The 26,552-nt window shown below is 40.5% G+C and overlaps 1 protein-coding gene across 1 annotated transcript in view; it reads left to right on the top strand.

Moving 5' to 3' along the window:
- Positions 1–26,552, top strand: part of LOC129177244 (complement component C8 beta chain-like) — an 87,340-nt gene that overhangs the window by 15,527 nt on the left and 45,261 nt on the right. Inside the window, exon 2 of the mRNA XM_054768145.1 lies at positions 20,991–21,572. Coding sequence (XP_054624120.1) covers positions 21,503–21,572 — 70 coding nt within the window. The 5' untranslated portion in view covers positions 20,991–21,502. The remainder of the gene's footprint in view (positions 1–20,990; positions 21,573–26,552) is intronic.

Here is a 26,552-nt window from a genome sequence, read left to right as displayed (position 1 = left end):
TTTTTTACTACTTTTTGCAAACGCATCATGGCCAGTCATACAAATTTGACGATCAGGTCATTACATAAAACCCACCACTATAGTGCGATAGAAGTCCTGTGTGAAACACTGGACAGTGTTTTCTCTCCCATGTGAAGCAGCACAACCTATTCATTTTTTATGAAACCGGAAAAGAATACCAATCAAAAGGGTTCAGCCACCCTCCCTACATCAATTACTTCCCACAGTCCCTAAATCCCAAACATGTTTGATTGCAAGCGGGGAAAAAAAAGTGATTATCTGCGCCGTGACTCATTTATTTATCAAACGTCTACAGAAGTCAGATCTTACAAATCCTCCTTTTATGAAACATATTTCAGAAGCAATGAAAACTCCACATTGGTGTTGGGTTTCTTCCAGCGTGCCACTTCTGGCAGAAAGACGCCTGCGAGAGAAATAGCAATGACTGACACTACACAAAAAGGAAAGTTAGCATGTCTAACAAGACTTTTTCCTCAGATGGGTTATTTGTTTTCTTTTCATTTAAAGTCACTTTCCTCAAGGCCAGCTGCAGGAGTTATATCCTAAGTATATGGAAACATAAAAATACAGACGTCCCTCGCCACTTTGTAGTTCGAATATCGCAGCTTCACTCATCACGGTTTTCCAAACATATATTAATTAATAAATCATGCTGTTTCGTGGTTGAAGGCGGGCTATTATTAGTTTAAAAAGATGCATATTGAAGCACATTTTACGTACTTTTTGCCATTTTCAAGCACAAAAATGGCTAATTGAACTAAAATACAAAAATAAGGTGTTCAAAAGATGCAACGACGTCGTATTCTACACTAGTCATCAGGTGTCAGTAATGTTGATTTAATGTTCAATGAGACACACAAGCACCAGACTTGATCGCAGGCTTACAGGCTTTTGTTGCTAAAATCCCTAATAAACTATTGCCAAGATAAACCTCAATTCTGAACCCCCGACTTCCTGTCCGCCACTCACTCTGCTCCATTAGGGAACACATTCATAGCAACACGCACAAGTTTTATTATATCTTATTTTCTCTTATTATGTCGACTATATTGGTTCATTCGAGTGTTAAGGTGACTATAGGGGTGTTATTTCATGTCTAGAGGGCTCTAATAATGTGAAAAACCCTATTTTGAAGGTCCATAAACACCTTTTCTATGCTCTAACTACAAAAATGATCCATTATAAAGAGGGAATCCTACTTTGTGGAAATTCACCTATCACAGTCGAGCCTGGAACCAGCGAACCGCGATAAACGAGGGATTACTGTACGCTTAAACAGCATTTGTATTTGCTTTTACAGTTCTTTACATGAACATCAAACATTGGAAAACACATGCAGTCAGTCTGTTCACCTGACGACACAACAGTATGCGTGTGTGTAATTAGTGAGTCTCCCACTACACCTCAGCGTCTCTCATTAATCTCACTTGAGCGATTAGGCCGCGGCGACGTATGGAGCCACGGGAGGCGTGAAACTGGGTGTGAAACTGTTGTCATCTCATATGTTATCGCACTCTGGAGACTGGGAGGATTAAATCATGCCCGGCACAGCCCATTGGCGGCTAATCATGCCGCTAATGATAAGTTAAATATTCCTCATCTTCTCATTATAACGGGATGGCAAGGTGAGGATCTCGCGTAAATTGGCGACAACACACACAGACGGCGCAGTCTCTGAGGAGCTTCTCCCAAAGTCATTTTTGTTGTATAAACCCGAAACAGAGAGCACATACAAGCTGGAGAGAAGCTTCTGAATATGACACTTGATGGCTGATTAGAGCAACACATGAGTGTGGTTTCCCCACTGTGATGCTCTGATGAGAACTGATCTAAAGGGTCTTGCCAGTAGACGTCATGCTGGCCGCGGCACGCTGCGGCAGATGCTCGCTGCAACGCCACAGCAAGAAACATAGAACGCGTTCCCTGCAGGCGCGGCTACAAAGGAGATTTCAACTTAATTAAGAAGGTTGCAAATCAGAACCACTCAAATTATTTAGCCAGAACAGATGTTTAGTAAAATCAAATGTTGGAGTGATGTAGTCATTAACATTTCACTTACATGTCAGATACGTGCTAATCATTGCGTTGAATTACACATTTCTGGTTGTGGCTAAGGAATGAAGCATAGATGATTCATGGCTTCTTTCGTCAATATCTTGAATGCTTCTTTAACTCATTTTTCAAAAGACAACCCCTTCATTTTGACTGATCTTTCAGGGAACACAGAATATTGTGTTCTATGGCTACATAAACATGGAACCTTCCAAATGAAAGATTAGAACCCCATCTTTCATTTAAAAAAAAAGTGTGTTTCTACCTTTTTCTATACCAACTATACCAACATAAACAACGCAAAAAAAGGTTGTTTTACATCAAAATAACAATTTACTTACAAATATAACACCATGAACTATTTACAATTTACACATTTGGATCTGAACTACAGTATGTGTGTGCACGCGTGTGCGCGCGTGTGTGTGCGTGTGCATGCGTTCAAATTTCCCGACCATGCGTAACCCTCTGCACACTACACTCTTCCACGCGCTCTCACGTCCTCCTTCCTGTCCTGTGTGATTCTTCCATTGACATGATCCCTGCCGAGCCCTCGTCAAGTGCACTTCTGCCACCTTGTGGCCGTTTTTATGTCTTAAAATTGCTCTGAAGTGAAATGCATTAGTGGAGAGTTGTGTCATCACAAAAGACGTATATAACATGCTGTTGGGATTGGGCGTTCGGGTGTAGAAAAACTTACAAATACGTCTTTGGTATTGCATGAGTACATCAGTATCGTGGAACCTTGGTTAACGTTGTTAATCCTTTTCGACTCTAACCGACATTTTAGCATTTGGAGCCATGTTATCACTGAGGACTTTCAGCGGTAACTATTGTCTCATCAATGTAGCATTACTGACACCTACTGACCAGTGTAGAATACTGCATATTATTCACAGCGTCTTTGAATGTGTTTTCTGAATGCCTTGTGTTTGTATTTTAGTTAATTTAGCAGTTTTTATGCTTGAAAATGAAAATACATAAAAAAGAAGAAAATGAAATACGAAAAATTTGCTTAAATATGCATCATTTTTGGGTAATAATAGTCCGTCGTCAACCATGAATCAACACAGATTTATTAATTGGTACAGCGTATGAACGCGCATTGTGTTCTGCATGCTTGTGGTGTATTGGAGTGTTCTATCGGTGCTCTGTTGTATGTGTCTGTTATTGTATTTACTACTGCTACCAGTAGGGGGTGTTGTATACTAATGTTGAAGACGTGCGCAGCTCCACCTCGTTTCAGTATGTGTTTACATGCCTGTGCGAGCATATTAGGGACCAACAGTAGAGCAATAGCCGGCTAAATATAGAGCTACAACAGTCATTGGCTAAGGGAGAATCTGCCCATTCTGCGTCGTGATTGGCTGTATGTAGACCATTGTCAATCAATCTTCTTCATGTCATTTCCTGCTGTGGTCACTAGTTGCTAGCAAACTTGCTAACTGTGTGAGCTGCATACTAACCGCCAAAAAAACAATAGAAGAAGGAGAAGAAGAAGGAGCTAAGCGGCTAAATCAGGGATGTCTGTTTTTTGATTGGCCTGCGGCACATTGTAAAAATATTGTAAAAAAAAAAAAAAAAAACAGCTAAAATTACAAATACAGCCTGTAATTTTGGAAAAAGTTAGAATGTCGCAGAAATAAAGCCAAAATATTATGGGAATAAAATAATTAAGAGAAGAAAGTTGAAATAGCAGAAATGGTGAAAACGGCTGCAATTTTACAAGAAGTCAAAATGAATGAGAAAAATTGTCACAATTTTATGATTTGACATGTCATTTTAGTAGCATAGAGACAAAATACAGTTTTTTGTAAAGAAATGACCAGAAACAAACTAAACAAAATAAAGATGTAATTTTTGTCAGATTAGGCTGGGGAAAAGATAGAATGGGGAAAGAAAGTCAAAATATTATAAGAAGGGATTTTAAGAATAAAAATTTAAGAAGAAAGTAAGAAATATTTGGGAAAAAAGAGGAAAAATGTTTAAAAAAAAAAGAGCAAAGTTCATGCTAATAAAACACTTTTTGACTTTATTTTTAAATTATTAAAAAAAACACTTTTTGACTTTATTTTTAAATTATTAAATTATTAAAAATGGCCCTTGCATCCTTTCATTTTTTTAGTTATTTGTCCCTCCCTGGAAACAGTTTGGACACCCCTGGGCTAAATGAACATTCGGTTCAAGGAGCGGGACAAGGAGGACGAAAATACAACGGCAGGAAAAATATGTTTTAAGAAAGATACAAAAACGATATGGCGCCAGGAAGAGGCACGGTCGCATGAGTGAAATACACGGGAGTCATTTAATAATTTCTTCTGTCCAACCTAGTCGACTGATCATTAAAATTCAAACAAAATTTCAACTTTGAGAGTGTTTAAACAAGAGAGAAATGTGAGAAAATGTTAATGCCTGTCTGAGAAAAGCGTATAAAGTGTATGGTGAGGGGCTTTACAGCCTTAAAACACATATAATCATTGTAAAAAAATTAAAGTTGGCTACTTTGCGGATTTCACTTATTTTGGGAACCTATCCCCTGTGATAAACGAGGGAACACTGTATTCACTAATTGATTTTAATATTTATATGAACAACTTTTACTCCTAAACCCGTAAACTTGTGCAGATATCCCACAAATCTCAGGTTATCTTTGTAACCCTGGTTGAAAGCGATTGCTGCGCCCTGGCGGACGTTGTCGTGCATCTAACAATCACATTGCGGGATGCTATGCAATTGTGGTAATAACCTGCTTTGATGGGTTCCTTATAAGGTAGAGCTGCGTAAACGCCAGGTATACAGTACTGCAGTAGCGCTGATGATGCAATTTCACAGGACCGGTTTGTAAAAGAGCCTTCGACATTTTCCTAATAGAAAAATAAATGAGCTGACTTAAAACAGTGCAGACTTGGATAACCATTTAAGACAACATAGATGGGTCGACGTAGACGGAATACAGATGAGGAAAAATATGACCGAATCAGGCAGAAGAGTGGCTTATTAATATTCATGGGGAAAGTCATACGTGATTGGCCTGTTTATGTCATTCACGTTACACGAAGCAGCACAACATTAATACGGGAAGTAGAAAAGTTCCTGTTTTTGAAACGTCTCTTTGGTGCTTCATTAACAATGTTTCCTAGACTGTGCATAATGTTCCGCAGCACGCGAGGGTTTGATCACGGCGACGACAACAGCGCTCGCACGCAGTGGGGCCATTTCTCCATCCGGGAACAGTCACAAACAGCAAACACGTTTTAACATTACAGTTGAGCAGTTAATAAAGAGGTAGTTTATCTTAATATTCTACATGACCCATGCTCAATTACAGGGGACACCTTTGGGCTGTTTATACGCTCACCAGCTCAAAAGCCCACTAGTCTCATTAATTACTCCCTCTATATGAAGTAATGACCCAGGCAATGTATCCACAGCCTTTTGTAAGTCATAAAAGAGCACAGGGCAAAATAAACACGCTGCAGCCTCTTTTCACAAACAGCCGTTCTGTTTGCCAGGGAGCGAGACAAAGAAAATGAGGGCAGCGGAGGAGACAGAGCGGGAGGCACAGATAAAAATGAAAGATGCTGGAGAGTAAAAATAAAAAGATTAAAATGATAATAAGGCAGAGGCAAGCAAATGAAGGAGAAGACACTGGCGAGCACGGTGTTTGTAGAGGCCTTCTGGAGTGCATCCAGCTGTCTCCCTCCCAGCGTGGTAAATAGCCTGTTTCAACACACAACACAACAACAAACCAAATCAACACTGTGCTAAAGACGCCTCGGGGAAGACACATCACATGAGGTGTTTGGGACCATCGGATAAAAAATTGAATAGTTACGACAAGAGTCCAGTAGTCTTTCACTGGGCACGTTTCCAGACTTGCTGGAAGGGTTGCGTGGACTCAAATTAGCACCAAAATAACGCTTCCGTGCTATTGTTTTCCATTACCATCTGCTAGCAACACCTTGTTAGCCTTGATTTGTCAAGTATAAAAGTAGATGTGGAGAAACAAACATTTAAACTTTCACAATAAAGCCCTTTTAATAGCGTGTCTTAAGATACCGCTAAAGTCGAATGCTTCACATACACAATGTGACCAGTACAGCCATCCCTCGCAATATCGGGGTTTGATTATCGCTCCCTTAAAACATCAAGTTTTCTCAGAAATTAACGAAATAATCAGTGATTGCTGTAGACTATGGTCTATTATTAGTCCAAACATATTGAAATACAAGTGGTATGTAGTATTCTGGTCACTAGGAGGCAGTAATGCCCCAAAACATTGAGACATTAGCTTACATTACATTACCTTTACAATGCATGAAGTCATGAATTCAGCCATGGCATGTCCGACATGATAGAGTGTAAAAAAGTTAGCCTCCCATCCGGTGTGGAAGTGGTAAGTTTTTGTCTTCTTAAGTTTAGAAGAAATAAATTCAAGGGTAACTTACTAGCTAGCGACCGTCTCGAGTCCCTGCAGTATAAGAGTTGGGCAATGTGATGTAAACAATGAATAGGAGTATGAGGGTGACTAGGGTGACAGGGCTCTAATAACGTTAAAAAGCATATTTAGAAAGTCGTAAACAGGTTTTCTATTCTCTAACGAAAATATTTTCATTTTCAAATAAATTAATTTAACGCAATCGGGTCTGGAATCAACTAATCGCAGGATGACTGTAGTGCAAAACTCAGGTGGTGTCCACACGGAAACGTTTTCAGGTCAAAACGGCAAAGTATTTTATCATTTCAGCCTTTGATCCACATGGAAACCCCGTCTCCGTCACGTGACGTGTCAAGTCAAAAACTTCGATGGGCATGATTCACCCCAGTCGACTGTCTCCTGATAGTTTGTTGTGTTATATTCCAAAATTACTTGACGAACTTATGCGCGTGTGTTCTTTCTTCTTCTATAGTTTGGTGTATAACGTGGGTCTGTCTCTGTGACTGTTTACAGCACCACACATAGTTGTGCCTTGTGTATTACATCGGTTTCACCCAGTCATCCGTTTCCGTCTGGAAGCAACTATTTACTAATCCGGTAGTGTGGACGCACATTTTTTCAACCTCCCAAAAAATCCCAGGAACATTTCCGTGTGGACAGGGCCTCAGTGAGTATCAAAACATTTTGCTTTTTATTTACCCTTTTTTGTCTGTGTAGAGTCTCAATAATGTAGATCAATTCAAATCTTGAATTGAGGCTTTTTGTTTGTTGAAGACGTTTTACCTCCAAAAGGCTCCATTTTTAGGTGTGGTGTCTCCGTATTTATGTCTCTGTGGGTGGTCACAATAGGGTTGTTGTCGTTTTTGCCCGGCGTGGCTGGTGAACGGCCATCCTGCCTAACAATGGTTCGTTCTCCTGCCTCTTGACAAAGCAACTCGTTCATGGAACGAGACAATCTTTGGGGGAATGATGTTCAGATGTTGTCCCAAACCTCGTCAAACCAGCAGTCCTCGTTGTCCTCAAAGGAATGTCCCTTCTTTTGGAGACGTGAATGAACTGCTGACTCTTGGCCCAAAGAAACTGCCCTTCTATGTTGTGCTTGGTCTCTCCAACGTACAGGTTTGGCTTTTCTGTGCCTCAGAAGAAGGCCTAAGTGTGCCCATAAAATTTGCATCTCAGAGACAGTGGACAGTGGAACGGACAGTCCACACAAAACCCAGCTGAGTGGAACATTCCAGTGAATGTTTGCGCGTTTACATAGCAATGTGTGTCTGGTTTGACCTACGCGACCAGTTGTATCAGTCAAGTTCAACTTCACAGCTCAGTCCTGGAAAGGTGGGATACTTTTTAACACTGCCGCCGTCCCACCTCTCATACTGCCTAACAAATTCAGGGGTTGACTTCCACCCCACATGCTCACACTGACCAGCGACAGAGGAAAAGGGCACAACATTCCCAGCATTAATCAGCAGAGTGTGGAAGGGGCCCTAGCCTCAACAAGGGAAGTAAAGAGCACAAAAAAGAAGAACACAGTCGATTCTTGTCTGTCGTCCCGCAGTTAACCGGTTTCAGAGTGAGTGAATTTAAGTGAATTTCCGTGAAGTAAGGTTCCTTATTTATGAATGGGAAAACCTGTTTACGAACTTCTAAATACAGTTTTTAACATCTTGACATGAAATAACATCCCTATAAACACTCGTATTACCCAATATAGTGCACATAATAACAGAAAATCATACGGGGGTGTGAAAAAGTGTTTGCTCCCTTCCTGATTTCTTATTTTTGGGCATGTTTGTAACACTTAAATATTTCAGATCATCAAACAAATTTAAATATTAGTCAATGACAACACAACTGAACACAAAATGCAGTTTTTAAATGAAACTTTTTATTATTAAGGGAGAAAAAAACATCCAAACCTACATGGCCCTGTGTGAAAAAGTGATTGCCCCCTAAACCTAATAACTGGTTGTGCCACCCTTAGCAGCAACAACTGCAATCAAGCGTTTGTGATAACTTGCAATGAGTCTCTTACAGCGCTGGGGAGGAATTTTGGCCCACTCATCTTTGCAGAATTGTTGTCATTCAGCCACATTGGAGGGTTTTCCAGCATGAAGCACCTTTTTAAGGTCATGCCACAGCATCTCAATAGGATTCAGGTCAGGACTTTGACTAGACCACTCCAAAGTCTTTATTTGGTTTTTCTTCAGCCATTCAGAGGTGGACTTGCTGGTGTGTTTTGGATCATTGTCCTGCTGCAGAACCCAAGTTGGTTTCAGCTTGAGGTCACCAACAGATGGCCGGACATTCTCCTTCAGGATTTTTTGATAGACAGCAGAATTCGTGGTTCCATTTATCACAGCAAGTCTTCCAGGTCCTGAAGAAGCAAAACAGTCCCAGACCATCACACTACCACCACCATATTTTACGGTTGGTATGATGTTCTTTTTCTGAAATCCGACTTTACGTTTACGCCAGATGTAATGGGACACACACCTTCCAAAAAGTTCAACTTTTGTCTCGTCAGACCACAGAGTATTTTCCCAAAGGTCTTGGGGATCATCAATATGTTTTCTAGCAAAATTGAAATGAGCCTTAATGTTCTTTTTGTTCAGCAGTGTTTTTTCTCTTGGAACTCTGCCATTCAGGCTGTTTTTGCCCAGTGTCTTTCTTATGATGGAGTCATGAACACTGACCTTAACTGATGCAAGTGAGGCCTGCAGTTTTTAGGATGTTGTTGTGGGGTCTTTTGTGACCTCCTGGATGAGTCGTCGCTGCGCTCTTGGGGTCATTTTGGTTGGCCGGCCACTCCTGGGAAGGTTCACCACTGTTCCATGTTTTCGTTTGTGGATAATGGCTCTCACATCTCAAATCTTTAGAAATGGCTTCAGGACTTTTTCCAGACTCATAGATCTTAATTAATCTCACTAAAGTTGTGTTTTAACTGGGGGGGCAATCACTTTTTCACACAGGGCCATGTAGGTTTGGATTTTTTTTCTCCCTTGATAATTAAAAGTTTCTTTTAAAAACTGCATTTTGTGTTCAGTTGTGTCCTCATTGACTCATATTTCATTTTTTTTGATGATCTGAAACATGCTTATATAGTAATAATACTTACGTACTCGTACATTATCATTACACACACATTAACCTGTGGAAATACTGCCACTTGTTTGATGATGATAATAATAATTTAATAATTTGCTTAAATATGCTTATTGTTGGGTAATATTAGGGTTTTTTTATGAATATATTTGGGAAAAGCGTGATATGGTGAAGTCGGGAAAGTCGAAGCGCGACGCGGCGAGGCGCGACTGCACAGAATCACTTCGGATGGGTGAGAATATTTTTGTCCAACGGGACTACACACATTGTCATTTTTGGTGCTTTCAAGTTTCACTCATTTCTTTTGACACCTGCGTGACAAGTGAGCGATAAAAATGTATGCGATGTACAGTACGTCTGCTTCATTGTCATTTTTCCCTGAACGGACCCCTCTTTTGCCGCCGCAACGGCGGATTTCACCTAATTTATCTCGAAGGCGTCAAAGTCGTCCGTCTGAAGGGGTTTTGGCTTTTTTAAGTGAATGGACAGACTGATGGCTGACATGACAACCAAATGTGGTTCGACTGTAGTCTCAGCCTTTGCAAAATGCTCAAGGCTTTATGGGTAAATTGTGCTTTTAAACACCCCGGCTGGGCTCACTATGGTGGCTTTATGGGTAAATTGTGCTTTTAAACACCCCGGCCGGGCTCACTATGGTGGTTTGGTTCTGTATGTTTGTGTATCTCTGCCCATACACTTTTAGGGAACCCCTCTGGTCACTGATGTTTGCTGTTGTTTGCTCACTCCGGCCTAATTTATCCCAAATGTCTTGGTTTAAGGTCGTGGCTTTACAGACGTACAGTAAATACCTGCAGTGAGGACACAGCATTGAATTGTTGAAACGTTTACTAAGATGAACGAAGACTCATCAGGAACTAATTGGTGCTCCCGTCATTGATTAGTGGTGTTATCCCTTCATCATTGTGCCGAAATCAGGGGTTTCCCAAGTGCGGCCCGGGGTCAGATGTTTTTTTTTTTTATTGGCACATTCTAAAAATATCATTTAACAAGAAAACCTAAAAAAAAAATAAAAAAAAATCCACCAAAAACAACAGCAAAAATGGAAAAAACAGTCAAGTCCAAATATTAAGAGGAAAAAGTTGTAATCTAACGAGAAAAAGTCATACTTTTATGAGAGTAAAAAATAACACCATATTAGTAGCATACATCTGAAATATGAAAGAAGTTATTTCATAAAAAAAAAACAGAATATGATGAAAAACAACTAATAACGTTGTAATTTTTTGACATTTTTGGAAAATTAGGTTGCGGAAAAATGTACAAATTCAAAATATTACAGGAATCAAGTCATAATGACGAAAATAAAATGTACAAGAAGAAAATTTAAATAGTTGGAAAATTTAAAAAAACAAACAACAAAACTAAAAACAAAATAACAGCAAAAATTGAAAAATCAGCAGTAATTTTACAGGAATAAAGTCAAAATATTAAGAGAAAAAGTTAAAAGTAACGATAAAAAGTAATTTTATGAGAATAATCTTGTAATATTCTGAGGCAAAAAAACATTTTAGGAGTATAAAAGTTGAAATATTAAATAAAGACTTTTTTTCGTAATATTATGGAAAACCAAACAAAATAGCAAAATATTTTTGGAAAATGAGGTTGCGGAAAAAGATATGGAGTCAAAATATTATGGGAATAATTATGAAAAGAACATGTATGTACAAGACGAACCTTGAAATAGTTGGGGGAAAACAACGACAGCAGAAATGACAAAAATAGCTGTAATTTTACAAGAATAAAGTCTGATGAGAAAAAGTCTTATTCTAGCGAGGGAAAAAAAATCCCAATTTTACAAAAGTAAGATCGTAATATTATGAGAAAAAATAATGTCATTTTAGTGGCGCAGAGTTAAAATATTAAAGAAAATATGCATGGTTTTTGAAGGTTTTATATTCACAAAGCTGAGATGTATTTTTTTCCTTTCATTTTTCGCTGGAAAAAGTTTGGACCCCCCTGATCTACAGAGCCGGTTAAAAGGATAATGGAGTAGCCATTCAAAGGGCAGCCACTCAGTGCCCGGCTGGGTTATCCACTCCAAAGTCAGTGCACAGCTCCGAGGCTCCTACGCTGACAAATCTGCACATCCAAGCAACTGTGTGGCTACGCCTATTTAGCTTTCCAGCTGTAGTTGTTCAACCCGAAGCAATGGGGCATTGCTCTCCAGCAGAAAGCAAATGAGGGTGCTCCAAACATCCAAACAGATTTTTTTTTTTTCCTCCTGTGAGTTTTTCCTCCTCCCCCGCGTTCCGCTCTCACATTTGTAGTGTTCCATCTGAGTCAGAGGCCTTCCATCTTGTCAGAATGAGGTGAGCTAATGGGCCGTGGTTGAACAGGCCCCCTTCAGTTGCCGCCTCTGAAGGCCAAAGAGAGGACAAGCAAAGAAAAAGGAAAGGTGAATCTCCTCTTTAGCGCTGCGAGAATCCATTGCAGCAGGCAACACAAAAGCTTTACTATTGCACTGTGCTATTGTGGAGCAGTTGTCCTCATTTCTCAGCTTCCATTGTATTCAGATTTTATGCACGTTTGTTCTCCTAAAAGAAAGCGTGGTTATTTTCTCTCTGCTGCCATCATCCCTCCGTTTTCATCCGCTGTGACCCTACTTAGTCCACACTGGAATATCCCAACATTTGGATGGATTGCCATGAAATTTGGAACAAATGAGTACACAAAGCGCCCTCAGTATGAACAGTAATCACTTTGCTTGACTTTTCCCCCAGCATAGCCATCTCATCAGAGTGCTAATTAGTCCATGTTAATGAAGCAGAAATGTTTTCATGCTATCTAATGTGTTTGTGAAGATGACATATGAAACATGCTTCATCGTTCTATTTCAAGTTTAAGTGCACTCTAAAATATTTTGAAAGATGGGAGTCCCATACTGTTGTGTTTCCCAAGGCACATTTTTTTTTCCTTATTCTGTTCTATGAATGGCAACAGGTAAATAAACAGGTTAATTAGAAAAGCATTTGGAGAGCACAGACCTCCGCCAAGCGCCATAGCCCATATTGTGATTCACACCATAAATATTAGGCCTACATTTACTTTATCTATGTATTTACCTTCCTTGACCCTGAAAACATACCATAGAAAGGGTTTGAATAACTTAAAGAACGCTAACATGCTAACACCTAGCATAATAGCGCTAAAGTGTTTGCTTAGGTGCCTTCCTCTGAAAATGCTAAAAATGTTAGCATGCTAATTGTTAGCACGCTAACATGAAAATGTTAGCTTACGTTCATAAGTGTCATATTCATAGTAATTTCATATTCATAAAAATCGCAAAAAATGCTAGCATGCTCATGTTGGCATGTTAACACCTAGCATAATAGAGTCTACCTACAAAAATGGCTAAAAGTTCTACGATGTTAATGTTAGCATGCTAGCAATGGTACCATGCTAACACCTAGCATGATAGTACTAAGTGCTCATATAAGTGTCTACCCATGAAAACAGTTGAAAATGCGACTATTAGCATGCTATCAATGGTAACATGGTAACGTTAGCATGATAACACCTAGCATTATGTATGTGTCTACCCATGAAAATAGCAAAAGATTCTAGTAGGCTAATGTTATCATGCTCGCAATGTTAACATGCTAACATTAGCATGTTTACACCTAGCATGATAGCACAATGTACCGGGAAGGCAAAATGTCTCAAACAAGTGCTCTGACCATTTTTTTTGTGGTGTTATATGCACAACTACTGAAAATGGTCCTATGTTAAAGAATCGAGGAAAAGGCTTCTTGAGACGTCATCTGTACTTCTGTGTAGAAGGTGTCGGAGCTTCGTCAGCAACTTGCTGACGAAGCTCTTCGGATGAGGAGCGAAACGTCCGACACCTTCTACACAGAAGTACAGATGACGTCTCAAGAAGCCTTTTCCTCGATGGACAACTCCTGTACGACTGAGAGCCTACACAGACGTATGTTAAAGAATCCTTTAAAAAATGTAATCAGTTCTTTCATATTCCATTTCTGACAATTTCTGAAAATTTCATCCAAATCCATTCAGAACTTTTTAAGTTATTTTGAACACTGACAAACAAACAAACTCCGGCAAAAAACAATAACGTAAATTAAATTAATTCATTTCAGAAAGCCAAAAATGCTAACACAAAACAAGTTTTTATAGTTTTACTATTATAGATTTACATGCAGAAAACAATTCAAAATGCATAGAAATGATGAATGGAAGAGATAAATAAACATTTAACGTTACTTTTACCCTCACCGAAGACAGGATTGTTAACAAAGACAAAGAACACCACTTTTGTGTTTTGCCATGAGTTAATATAATGGCGCCGAGAGAAACACTACGCAATTCAAGAAATAACTCGAAGGTGGTGTCCCTTTTGGTCACGCTGCCTCATCGCCAGCACGTAACCAATCGCGGTAAAAGTGACGTTAAACATTCATTTATTGTTTTCATTTGTCATTTACAGTATATGCGTTTTGCAGTGTTTTATGTAGGGGTGTCTTCGAATATTTGACCATTCAATGATTCGATTCGGATGAGTGTGATTTGACTGCCAATCTCGCCGTCGAAATCATATGAAAATGTCATGTGATCAAGATTGTAGCATTCTGACGACATGGGGGTGCCCACGGCTGCTGCTGAGCATACATTTCTACATGGAATATCTTTGTTTTTATTTTGATTTTGATTCAAATTCAGGCTCATTTGTGTTCATAAAGAATTGAAAATGACGCGTGCGTTTAACAGAAGAACTATACTTACGCAAGATGGCGGCGCGTACACACAGCGAGGCCCAGCGTCTCTCCTCGAGTATTTTGCTCGTATCGGATCTGGTTTAGCATCTTACACCAAAGCTCCAAGAGCGTTTGCTATTGGATTTCGCAGCGCCAATGTTTTCATCACCGATCTTCAACTTGTCCCTGAGATCTCCAGAGTACCAGAGCCTACACACACCGCCCAGCATAGAACTACAGTCAACTGCTGATGACATCATAGACGACATTTTGTCGTCGACTTTCGACGGAAACCGAAAAACACACTGACCAGGCAGGGCGTACGCTAACCAAACTTGACGCGAAAGGAAGGAAATATCAACTGATTGCATAATATCGTGCTGGATACTATCAAATACTATCAAAAACTGCATCAACTATCTGAATGCAGCCCGTTTGTGTCCTTTGGACGGATGAACATCATGCCCTGCTTTTCCGTCACCTTTGTAGCGATCCGCCGCTTTAGCACAGTATCAGCCCACTTAGTGTTGTCGGCGGTCATTTCGCTTGTCATCGCCTGACTCACCACATTTCTCTGACTTTTCATTTCCGCCTGCCGCTAGACTGTTTCCAATCTCCCATCGACATTTGCATCTTTCTGCCCGCCAGACTGCGTGTAACGTGATTAACCCTGGTAGCACGTGTTCACAAACTGCACATTTCCTCGCCGGTCTACCACGACCAAGTCAGGAACGCGAATTAGCCCAACAAAGACGAATTAACCACACGTCTGATTCAAGGCCTTGTAAGGCCACACGCGTCTACCTCATTGTTGATAGTAAGGCTATAGAAAACTACGCAGCTGTAAAGCAATAAAGAAGGTACGGCCTGGACATAGCAACTCAACGGTGGGCATAGGTGACGCAAGGTTACACAGCGGGCCTCTCTGAGAAGAGATATGCTCGGCTCGGTTGTGACAGTCGTGTCCCCTCCATAAGCCGGGGGGCGTTTTGTAACAAAGATGACCAGCGCAAGGTGCCAAAGACGGTCTGTTGAACAAACGTTCCACCGGCCCTGGGCCATGCGAAGCCTTGGCCAGGAAGAGATAATGGCGGTCGTTCGGACAGGAGGGCCTTGCCGCTCCACGCCACTCACACACAAGCTGGAGAGCACAGACGGTGCCTTGCACCGTGGGGCATGGCGGCGTAATTGTCCATATCCACAGATAGATAGTTCAACCCTCTCCCGGGACAAGATGCGCTGAGGCTTGTTGCGCAGTATGAGACTATTTATTTAAAAAAAAGGTTAGCATTAAAACGTTAACTGCTGAGCCCGTTGTATGTTGCTAACCAAAAGAGCAGCACCTACAGAGAGAATTCAAATAGGAGTCTCACTAGCTGCCACTTGGATGCTGTAAACAAATAAACAAGCAAAGAGGATTTTCATAATGGATTTTCTGGAAATTAGCATGCTAGTTTTCTCTGTACTTGGTCCATTGGTATGTTCCAGGGCCTTCAAATTAGTTCCAAAATTCAAATACAAGCCATTAAGAAAACTCGCATTCAAATTGTGAATGTAGTATTCTACGTTGCTCACTAGGTGTCAGTATTTGTTTGCTGAGACAAGCACCAGGCTGGAACAACAGGCTTTATTGCAGGTTTAAATGATCCCACAACAGGCGACAAATGAATAATAATCATAATAATAACACGGCTACTGTTGCCCACAACACGCTAAAACTCAACTCTGAACCCTCGATGGCACTTCCTGTCCTCCAAACGAAACACATTTACTGCGACACACACGGGCACGAGTTTTATTTCTGTCTTAATAATTGGCTTATTTTTTCAATTATATCTACCATATACTGGATAATAGGAGTGTAAAGGTGACAATATGGGTGTTATTTCATCGTCTAGAGGGCTCTAATAATGTTAAAAACTGAATTTAGAAGGTTGTAAACAGGTTTTCTAGGCTTTAACTATGAAAATATTCCACTTATAAATAAAGAATTGTACTTGACGGAAATGTACGTATCACAATCGGGTCTGGAACCAGTTAACCACGGTAAACGAGGACTTAAAGCCGAACAATCACAGCCCGTACGGTTAGCTTTGAGCTCCTCGACGCAGAAGCACAAACCAGGCTTTAGCTCCAAAAGGCGGATTGGAGTAAATAAATGCTCACAGCCACTATTTGAGGAAATAAACAACCATATTGTCTTGGCAACCACGATTTAGACAATATCTGTTTGACTCAGTGAAGGTCCATGTCTCTTTCCTCAGACAAATCAATGGCACGCATGACTGACGTCTGCCCAATGTCGACGCACGAGGGTTGCCAGGTTTTCCTCGCAGCGTGTCTGTTTTCGCTCAATAGTCAGGTGGGGAATAAACATCTCCAGACGTGGTTTGTGAAATGCAGGCCGACCGATACAAAGACGGCAGTGGGTTGATGGAGGCAAAGAAGGAAACGAAACCGACATCTCCGCCCCTTCACACTTCAGAGAGGTGGTACTCAAAAGGGCATGATAATAAATAAAGGATGGCTTTTGTCAAGAGCTTCTGACATCTTGTAACAGTTGAGAGTAGCTGGAGGAACGAGTAATGCTCGTTAACTCTGACCCAAATCATGCAGGCAGTGGGAGCTGGTAAAACACAGCACACGGTGGTGACCTAGATAGCATTGGTTTTAAAAAGCAGCTGTACATCACATTAAATCGCTTTCCTTAAGTACAATAAGGCGTCTCTCTCGCTCTCGCTCACTGATAAGGTCCTTTGTGGCATGAAAAATATTTCTCCCATCAGTTAAACTTACAGCGAGATTGGCCCGTTTGCCTCCACCCGACTAACGTTACCTGTCTGGTGAGCGCACATGAGAGGAGGCACACGGTCCAGATGCGTGAGGACAACCGGCGCTCATGAGGCAACGGCAATGAGCCGTTCGAGGAAATGAAAGGAGAAGACAGGAAGACAAGCAGGCGCCGGAGTGGCTCCCATTTATGTATTTGCGCACAGACAAAGCTGTGCATATGTTCACTGAGCAATGGGGAGAGGGACAAATAAACAGCGTGAACACCGCGTGATATTTGCGGTGGCATTTCGAGAAATGCAGATTTTTATCATGGAGGGGATGTCGCTTTCTTTCCTGGCTTCATTTCAGCACAGCGCTTCTCCAAGAACCCATCAAATGTTGGTTTGCTACCTCTTTTTGCATTCAAACTCCCTACCACCTGAGAATGCTAATGACCGGGGACATCGTTCATGAACCAGGAAGTGGCCAAATAAACAACAGCAAGAACCAAAATGGCACCGGTGAATCATGTGTGCTTGTTATAAAATAGCTACTCTCACTTCAAAACAAATTTTACTACAGGAAATGATGTAAAGTGAATTCATTTGCCATCAGAACTATTTTATTAACCGAACAGGCAACGTCAAACAGTTATAAAGACAAGTGAACCACTCTATGATGCGACAAAATAAAAATGAAAAAAGGAAAACTACGACGCCTGACGGACACGTAACGGAACTGGAAGGTGTTTGCGCAGCAATACCGGCCCCTAGTGGTGTTTTAAAGGTATTGTAGCAATGTATTTGTATCGTGCAGGGGCGTCCAAAGTGCGACACACGGCAAATAAAAATAACATTTTACAGGAAAACTAAAAAAAAAAATCCAACAACAGAAAAAAGTAATATTAAGAAAAAAATGTTGCAATCTAACAAAAAAAGTTGTAATTTTACAAGAATAACATTGTAATATTACGAGGAAAAATTATGTCATTTTCATAGCATAAAGTTGAAGTATTAAAGCAAAAAGACGATTGTTTTTTTTTAACTTGTAATATTATGAGACAAAATGACAAATAGGGTTGTTATTTTTGGAAAATTAGGCTAGGGAAAAAGTTATACTGTTATGAAAATAAAGAGAAAATATTATGGCAATAATGTCACAAAATTGCAAAAAGGAAATTTACAAGAAAAAAGTATTTGGGGGAAAAAGCCAAAATGGAAGAACAGCTGTAATTGTACAATAATAAAGTAAAAACATTGACAGAAAAAGTCAAATTCTAACAAGAAAAACGGAGCAGTTTTAAAAGAACAAATAATATTGATAAACAATTTAACAATAAAACAAAAAAAAACAACAACAAACAAACAAAACAAAATAATGTTGCAATTTTTGGAAAATTATGTTATATTTTGCCTAAGAGTTATCTCTTGAACTCAATAGTTTTCCTCACTTTCAACTCAAATTGCTAACTTTCTTTGGCACCATTTTGGGTTATTTTGCAGCAAAAGGAAAGCAGAGACTTGTGGCGAAACTGTGTTAGTTGGCAAAGAACTACACAGTCAACCACTGATGACATCATAGGCAGGCGACAGAGCTGACGTCGCCGGTTTTGAATAACACTACATTTAATTTATAAGCGCCTTTCTAAAAACCCGAGGCCACGGCACATGATCCAGACAAAACAACAACGGGGTCTGGATTTGAAGGTGGGGAATCAATCAGTATTTCACATGTCATAAGTTCCAGAGCATTTTTTTTGGTAATAAAAATATTTTAAGAACACAGTCGGACTCATGCTGTTTACTAGGAACACAACATGACACGTCCCCTATTGTACGCTAACCGGCAAATGCTAAATTTTGGCCTGATTTTTTTACATGAACCCAAAAACACACTAACCGGGATGTACGCTAACCGGGACGTACGCTAACCGAGGTCCTGCTGTATATGTGTATTTACCATAGCATTTGATCCTCTCTGCTGTCATGGGTACCCTTCCGGCAATGCAGCGGATCCAAGGACATTCGCGATTCAGCAAATTTGCGGATCTTTGCTCAAATTTCTGAATTTATTTTTTTATCTCCAAAATTAGGCCGTTCACCGTAAGTCGGTAATCATTTTTCAATACATAATAACACAGGTAAAATGCATAGCATGCACTTACCACTCTACATGTTTAATCGTGTCTTTTTGTCAAGTGTTTTGATTTTGCACTTTGCTCCTTGAACGCACCATTGTTGTGTGTGACGAAAGCGCTAGCTTCAGCAAACAACCCAGCCTCAAACCTTGCAGCTAACATATTAACTAATATAGTATATACTGTATTATTGTTATTTGCTACTGTAATTACAACAGGCAAGCAGTGTGGATTATGTAGATGCGGCTTGGAGAAACGCTTCCTCTATTGCTAGCCTGACGACCAGGCTAAAGGCTGCACCGTGACCCCGATTCCATCTGTTCTTCCATCATATTACATTATCATTCAAAAACTGCACTTTTTTTTTTTTATTTTGCCCATCATCCACAATCTTTCTCTTTTCTGTCCATTTTAAAGATACAAAAACAGATCAAAAGCGATAGCCTAGTAGTGCATGTAATGGCCTACAAAGCCCGCTATTAAAAAACCTCTAAAAACCTCCAACAAGGTTTTATGGTTTTATATCCATGCTCTAAACATGTAGTAACGGGTACATTCATGATAACATGTAATACTTACAGTATTTTGCTCATTTTCTGAGTCTGAGCATTATCGGAACGTCTGCCTCTGCGCGTTGATTTCACATTGCAACGTCGTGGAAACGAACGCCTAAACCTAGCGTTGGCTAGCAGTGGCAGCATCTCCACTATGTAGCCTTAGCTTTTGGTCGTGTCTGAGGCGTTGTGAGCGCGACGCTGACGCGCTACGGGCGAGACCGTGGTGAAGCTAGTCGTCAGCCGGCGAGTAGCTAGCCGGTGTGATAGGGCTAAGTGTGAATACGCCAATAACGTAGTTCAGTGTTAATATAAATAATAACAATGTCGCTGTAGCTTGGTTAACATGCACGTCACCATTATATGTGAATAGAGCGTCGTTGCCCTTTTTTGGAGACTTTTTCAGACAGCTTTATAGGAGGAATAAGTGATGCAGTGATGAGCTGGCTCTTTTTTTATATCTTTAAAACGCACACATGCGTTCATGTCTCAGGTAAAGGTTTGTGGGGGAAAAAAGTGCAGTTTCCCTTGAAGTAACAGAACATGCATGATGATGCTTCACACTCCAGGTTTCGAGGCACATTTTTCCGGGTAATGTTATTGGAATATTTTACTATAGTCCCACTGTGGAGAAAGAACCAAATGACAATTGGACCCATCCAGGAGAAGCGTATTCCGTGTTTGATGTACAGCATGACTCGCAGGCTAAAGGACGCCTCCTCCAACAAGGGCCCGTCACCATGCCAACAGAAGCGGTGCCAGCCACTGTGCCAGCTTGGCTCTGCGCCATTGTTAGCCGTGGATGATTCAAGGGCATTAAAGCACAACGTGGGGGGGCTCCAGTTTGGAGACGGCCTTGCCAGGAATCCCACCGCAGCCTCCTGCAAATGTCCTTTGCATGCACAGAAGTCATGCGGTATGATGTTGTGTGTTTACTCACCCGCCGCGGCTCTCCTTCCTTCAAGGGTGGCCGCCGAGCTGCGAGCGTTCGGAGGTCTTTCATTAAGGATTGATGATCCAGAAGTGATAATAACATCTTTGTTGATTTGTTAAATCGGCGGCTGCCATTTGTCATGTTAAATTAATGTAGTAATGAGCAATCGGGGTGTCAATTTAATTTTTTATCACCTCCAGCTTAACATTAACAATCATCTCCTCTCCCCATCGCCTTGCAGGGTTGAAAGCCAGCGACTGTGAGAGGCTGCCGGACCGCATCTGACGTCCTCTCTTCTACGAGAGAATAATATCCACTCCTGACCTACTGTGAAGAACAATCTTTGATTCAATCAATGCTGCTGCCTCCCTTGGGGGAGTTATTCCCGAGCAATGGGTGAACGCTGAGAAAAGAGCACCAGTGGACCATGTGATACTTGACCTTCAAGGAGACATACTCCAGAAGATGTTAAATCAGATCTGAAGCTTCTCTCGAGAGGATCACCTAGCTCGTCAAGCTCTTCATGTGTTGTTTGCTAATACGCGCACGCCATGGCCGAGTGAAGAGGCCTATTTACCAATGCCGGGTCTTCATTTGCGGAGGAGCATCAGACATCACAGCATGAATTTGAAGTTGATTTTGCCCACTCTGAAGCGTTTGTGAGTTGGGAGTTGACGTTGGAGTAAATTGTGTGCGCCTGCGAACCCATGGTGGACTTGCTGTGAGCCGGGACAAGGGACTCAGCAGTGGAGGATGTCAGCAGAGGCCGAGCTCCAGCCGGGTGTCAAAACCAGCCAGCGAAGGGAGTCCAGGAGGATAAAAGGTACATTATAGTTACCGAAAACTCCAAAATGCGGCTTCGGTTCGAGTACTTTTTCCGGTTAGCATTCAATATAGCGCATGGTTCGTCGTGTGCGTGATACACTACGTATTTTATTTCATAAAACGTCCCTTTTAGCAGAATACTAGCTTGCTAATACATGGAAACCGGAAGCGGGGGTCAGCTATGTCACTTGTCTATGATGTCATCAGCGGTGGACTCTCGTCCTTTGCTAGCTAACACAATTACGCCACAAAACACGTTTTTATAGTTTTACAATTCTAGTTTTACATGCAGAAAACAAATCAAAATGCATATAAATGACGAATGAAAGGGATAAATGAACATTTAAGGTTATTTCACCTTTATAGCAGGCATGACTGTTCCAAAAGACACGATGTGGCAGCAAGATCAACACGGACGCCACCTTTGTGTTTTGCGTGAATTCATTAGTGTTTTTCACCTTCTTGATCAAAATGCTGGCACATGCACCATTCTCTGCCTCCATTTTGGGTTATTTTGCAGCTGTGATCAAAAGAAAAGCAGACACTTGAGGTGCGAAACACCGCTGAATTCAACAAGTAACTCCTGGCAAAACAGGAAGGTGGTGCACGTGTTGATCTCGCTGCCACATTGTGTCTTTGTCGACAATCACGTATTCAGTGAAGGTAAAACTAAACTTAAATGTTCATTTATCCCTTTTATTCAACGGCCATACGTATTAATATGCATTTCCAATTGTTTCCTGCATGTAAAACTATAATTGGAAAACTATAAAAACATTTTAGTGTTCACATTTTTGGATTTCTGGAACAGATTATTTGGATTTACATGATTTCTTATGGGAAAAATTGATTAGGTGATCTTACATTTCGGCTAGAATCAGACCCTCCTGAACACTAACCTCGGTTCCACTGTATTAATAAGATGTATTATTAGTAGGGGTGTCACGAGACGAGACGATACACGAGATTGGGCCAACGAGAACTAGACGAGGCGGGATTTTAACATTACCTTTTAGAGAAGTAGAATGAAAAAATATATGACAATATATTGCACTCTGCCAATTTTAATTTCTGCTACGTTACACTCTTCTGCACTCTGTGTGCATGCTAGCGGCCCCGCCTTCACCCAACCCACTGAGACAAAGAGACTGTATGACTGGCAAAAGGGCTCATTCCGTTCAACACGCCAAGGTGCTGAAACCAATGCACAGAGTGAACCCTCGACCTGCCTGATTGGAGGCGAGAGACGAGAAAAACAGACACGCATGCACATGGCAATATATCGAGGCGGGCAAAATGATCCAGTTCATTTTCATTTATTTTGTGATGAATTAATTAATGTATTAGTGACCACACAACATTTTTTTCTGAACAAGGAATCTTGTCACGTTTTAATCTCGCGAGATCTTGTGACACGAGATTTTGTGACACTCCTAATTATTACGTATTACACTATTTTGCTTTGTCAGCTATAACAGGGGTCTCCAACAAACTTTCAGGAGCAATGATATTTTTTTAAAAGACACATTTTTAAAGGTAATTTTGGAAATAACTACATCAAATTTTATATGAATGTATATAGATTTTTGAAATAAAAGCTATTATTTCACTGGAAAACTAATATGCTATTAGAAAGCCCATCGGTTTTGCATGTTTATGTCGTTTTGTTTCATTGTTTGGTGGAGCATTCATTCCCAGCGGTCCTGGAACGCACCATAGCTGTGTGCTCTGAGACAAAGTGAAGGTTTCCACAAATAGATTTTTATGTTTTTCCCGTCCTTCTTTCACCTCATCGTTGTTCCCAAACACCGGTGCTGGGTGCGAATGCGTAAATGTGAGCTTTGATGATGTTATTATGCGTGTGTTGAGTGCTGGTGTTCGTATTTATTCGACGTCAACGTAATTCATGCTAGCACACATCAAAAAATGATGTGATACTCTTCTTTCTGGAAAACAATCTCCAGGCTCGTAGCAATGGTGAGTCTTGTATTCATTTTATTATTGTTGGAAGCTACTTTTTTGAGACTTGTCTTCAGTACCGTCAGACAAGATGCAACGCCAGAAGTGTGTTGCTGGTAGTCGTTCCTTCCTTAAGTCGTTACTTAAGCTTTCACAGCGTCACTGGACATTTAATGAGACCCTTGGTTATACAGTGTACTGTGTTATATATTGTCTTTCATTTACGACACATACATTAATATACATTAGCGTTGTTGGAACGCGACCCGGTCTGTGGATTAAAAAAGGTGGGAGATCACTGATGTATAACACGAAGCTAATGTTTCTGGGGGGTTTTTCAGGTAGTTTATTCATTGCATTGGCTTTAGCATCTTTAATGTACAAAATGCATCAAAGTGGTGCTTCTATTGTTCTGTATGTGGTCCTTGGTGGAAAAGGTTTTAAAGTGTCAATAGGAGTGTGCAGTCAGCTGGGGAGACTCCAGCTCAACCTAGACCCCGAACAGGATAAGCAGTAGAAAATCAATGAATGAATAAAAAGGCCAAAAATAAAAATAGACATCATAAAATCAACCTTGGGAGGATAGAAAAAAGTATCTTGGGATATCACAAACTGGAGATAAAAGGTCACGTACAAAAATATACAGTGAATCCTCGCACATTCCGTGGATTTTTTTGTAAAAAAAAAAAATCTAGAATTTTTTTTCTCAGAAAATATGCCATTTATTTTTCCCTCAAAGAAATGAAATTTACCATATGTCAGTAGCAATTTAATTAAAAAATTCATGAAAAGCACACAATTTTTTAAACGCTTATGTCTTATATACAGTATATATACAGTATATGCTTCACTGATGAGGTTTTTTCGTCAAGCGTTGAGATTTCGCACTTGTTTGACGGTCTTTCAACGCAGCATAGAGACGTTACGGAAGCACTAGCTTATCATTAGACCACTATTGTTTCTTCAGTTTCATGTTCATTTTAACGCCTGATGCAACTAAAGGTACCTTTGTTTGGACAAATATAACAATAACAAACAGAGTTACGTTTTTTTGGCAGTACAATGCTGTAGCTATTCATGTAAAAACTTAAGTGGATATTATCAAGAAAACCATGGAAGTTGCTAGATAGCAGCTCTTAAATGAAACCCTTATGAGCTATATTTGTTGTCACCGTTATATTTGTCCAAACAAATGTACCTTTAGTTGTACCAGGCATTAAAATGAACATGAAACTGAAGAAACAAGGGTGGTCTAATCGTTTTTTCCATGACTGTATACATTTTATACTTAATAAGAGTGTGAGGCATATTTAGGGCTTAAACCTGGATCGTGGCGTGAGTGAACAGTGGCAATTGAAGAGAGAAGGGGAGAATTCTGGAGCTAAATCTAATCAAATAATTCTGACAGTGACTTGTATTGGAAATGTTGATCTGAAATCGTAGGAGAGTGAGTTGTACGTCAAAAATAGACATTTTTATGGGCGTATCAATTTACTCGTTTTTCGCTATTCCCCGGTGGTCCCACAATGCGGCGATCTACTATAATTTCAAAATAACTTGAAAGTGTTGGTAGAGGTACGCAGCATCAGAATTGATGACAGGTGAAATTGGGTGTTTATGGTACTGAATAAAAACCTCCATTTTCTTCCTCCACAAAGAAATGAATTTTAGACAAAGAGCGAACCTGACAGGGTTTACATTCTCCTCTTTGGCAGACAGTGAAAATCAATCTAAAAGCTGTGTTCCAAAAGTGCTAAATAATTTTGGACGACGCGGCGAGTGGCTTCACTCTGTCATGCTCGCCGAGAGGCTCCCTGTCTCATCCCAGGGATCCAGATGTAGTAACAGCTATTCCGTGTAGCCTCAGGGTTTTGGTAGCGGCAAGATTTAGGTGTCACGGACAGGGTAATTCACATCCTGTCGCTTTGATGAACGGTATAAGTGATGTAATAGGACGAGGCGTTCGCCGAGCAGTTCTCTCTGAGATTGAAATGGGAATGAACTGGCTGAGAGGAAGGGGAAAAAAAGAGGAAAGGTGAAAAGAGTGTGATTCAGGGGGACGGGGAAGTGAGCAATAACAGGAGTCTCTCTCATTTGCCTCCCGCTCTCCACTTCAGTCGCTCTTCTTTTTACACATTTCTCCAGTCATGAATAAAACCACTCCAGTCAGTTCAGTAAATTCAGATCCTGCAGCCCGGCTGTAACAAGGCCGCCGGGCCAAGTCCGCCGTGGCTGTTTCACTGGCTCTGTTGGCCTGCTTAGATAAATGGCCGGGCTGGAGGAGAAGCCCATTGATTTAAGCTGAGTAGCGGGGGAGAGCGCAGGGAGAGAGGGGGCTATTACACACGTCAATGCGGCTCATAAGAGGGAACTATTTGCCCCTGACTCTACCGTGTTAATCACATGTGCTGCAGGGAGTGGTGTCACAATCCGCTAAGATGCTATTTAGATCCATATAAATGGAAATGGGACAACATAAATGGATGCACTGCAGGCGGCAGGTGAAGGACACTATCAGGGACCAGGATGATGACATGTATTTAGACCAACCTTGCAACGACGTGTTTGTAATCACCACCGTCCAAACAAAACAGCTGCAGAGACAGTCCCGTGGAAATATACTCTCACCCCAGTCTTTCCGCCTGCTAGAAAATGATTGGAAGATTGATGTTGCAACTGCGTTCCGCTTAGAGTGACCGTATTTTCACTACCAAATACCAACCTTATCATCATCATCATTTGTTGCAAAACACTATTTCTCAGAGGTTTCACTGTGCCTAAAATAATAACAATAAAAGTTTCGGTGGTGCAAAAGTCATTTAAAAATACAATAAAATAACATCTGTATTAGAAAAATCTGACTGAAAATGAAAATATTAAAATAAGTAAATGAATATTAAAATATACATAAATATCAAAATGTTTAATTAAAAATAAAAAATAAAATAAATTTTTAAGTAACTATAAAATTGTTACAAAAAAAGATAAAATAAATACATTTAAAAAATGAATACATTTT

Source organism: Dunckerocampus dactyliophorus, chromosome 2 (assembly GCF_027744805.1).
Source record: "Dunckerocampus dactyliophorus isolate RoL2022-P2 chromosome 2, RoL_Ddac_1.1, whole genome shotgun sequence".
In the NCBI taxonomy this organism is placed as follows: Eukaryota; Metazoa; Chordata; class Actinopteri; order Syngnathiformes; family Syngnathidae; genus Dunckerocampus; species Dunckerocampus dactyliophorus.
Note: the sequence above shows the minus strand (reverse complement) of the source record. Positions and strands in the feature narration are given on the sequence as shown.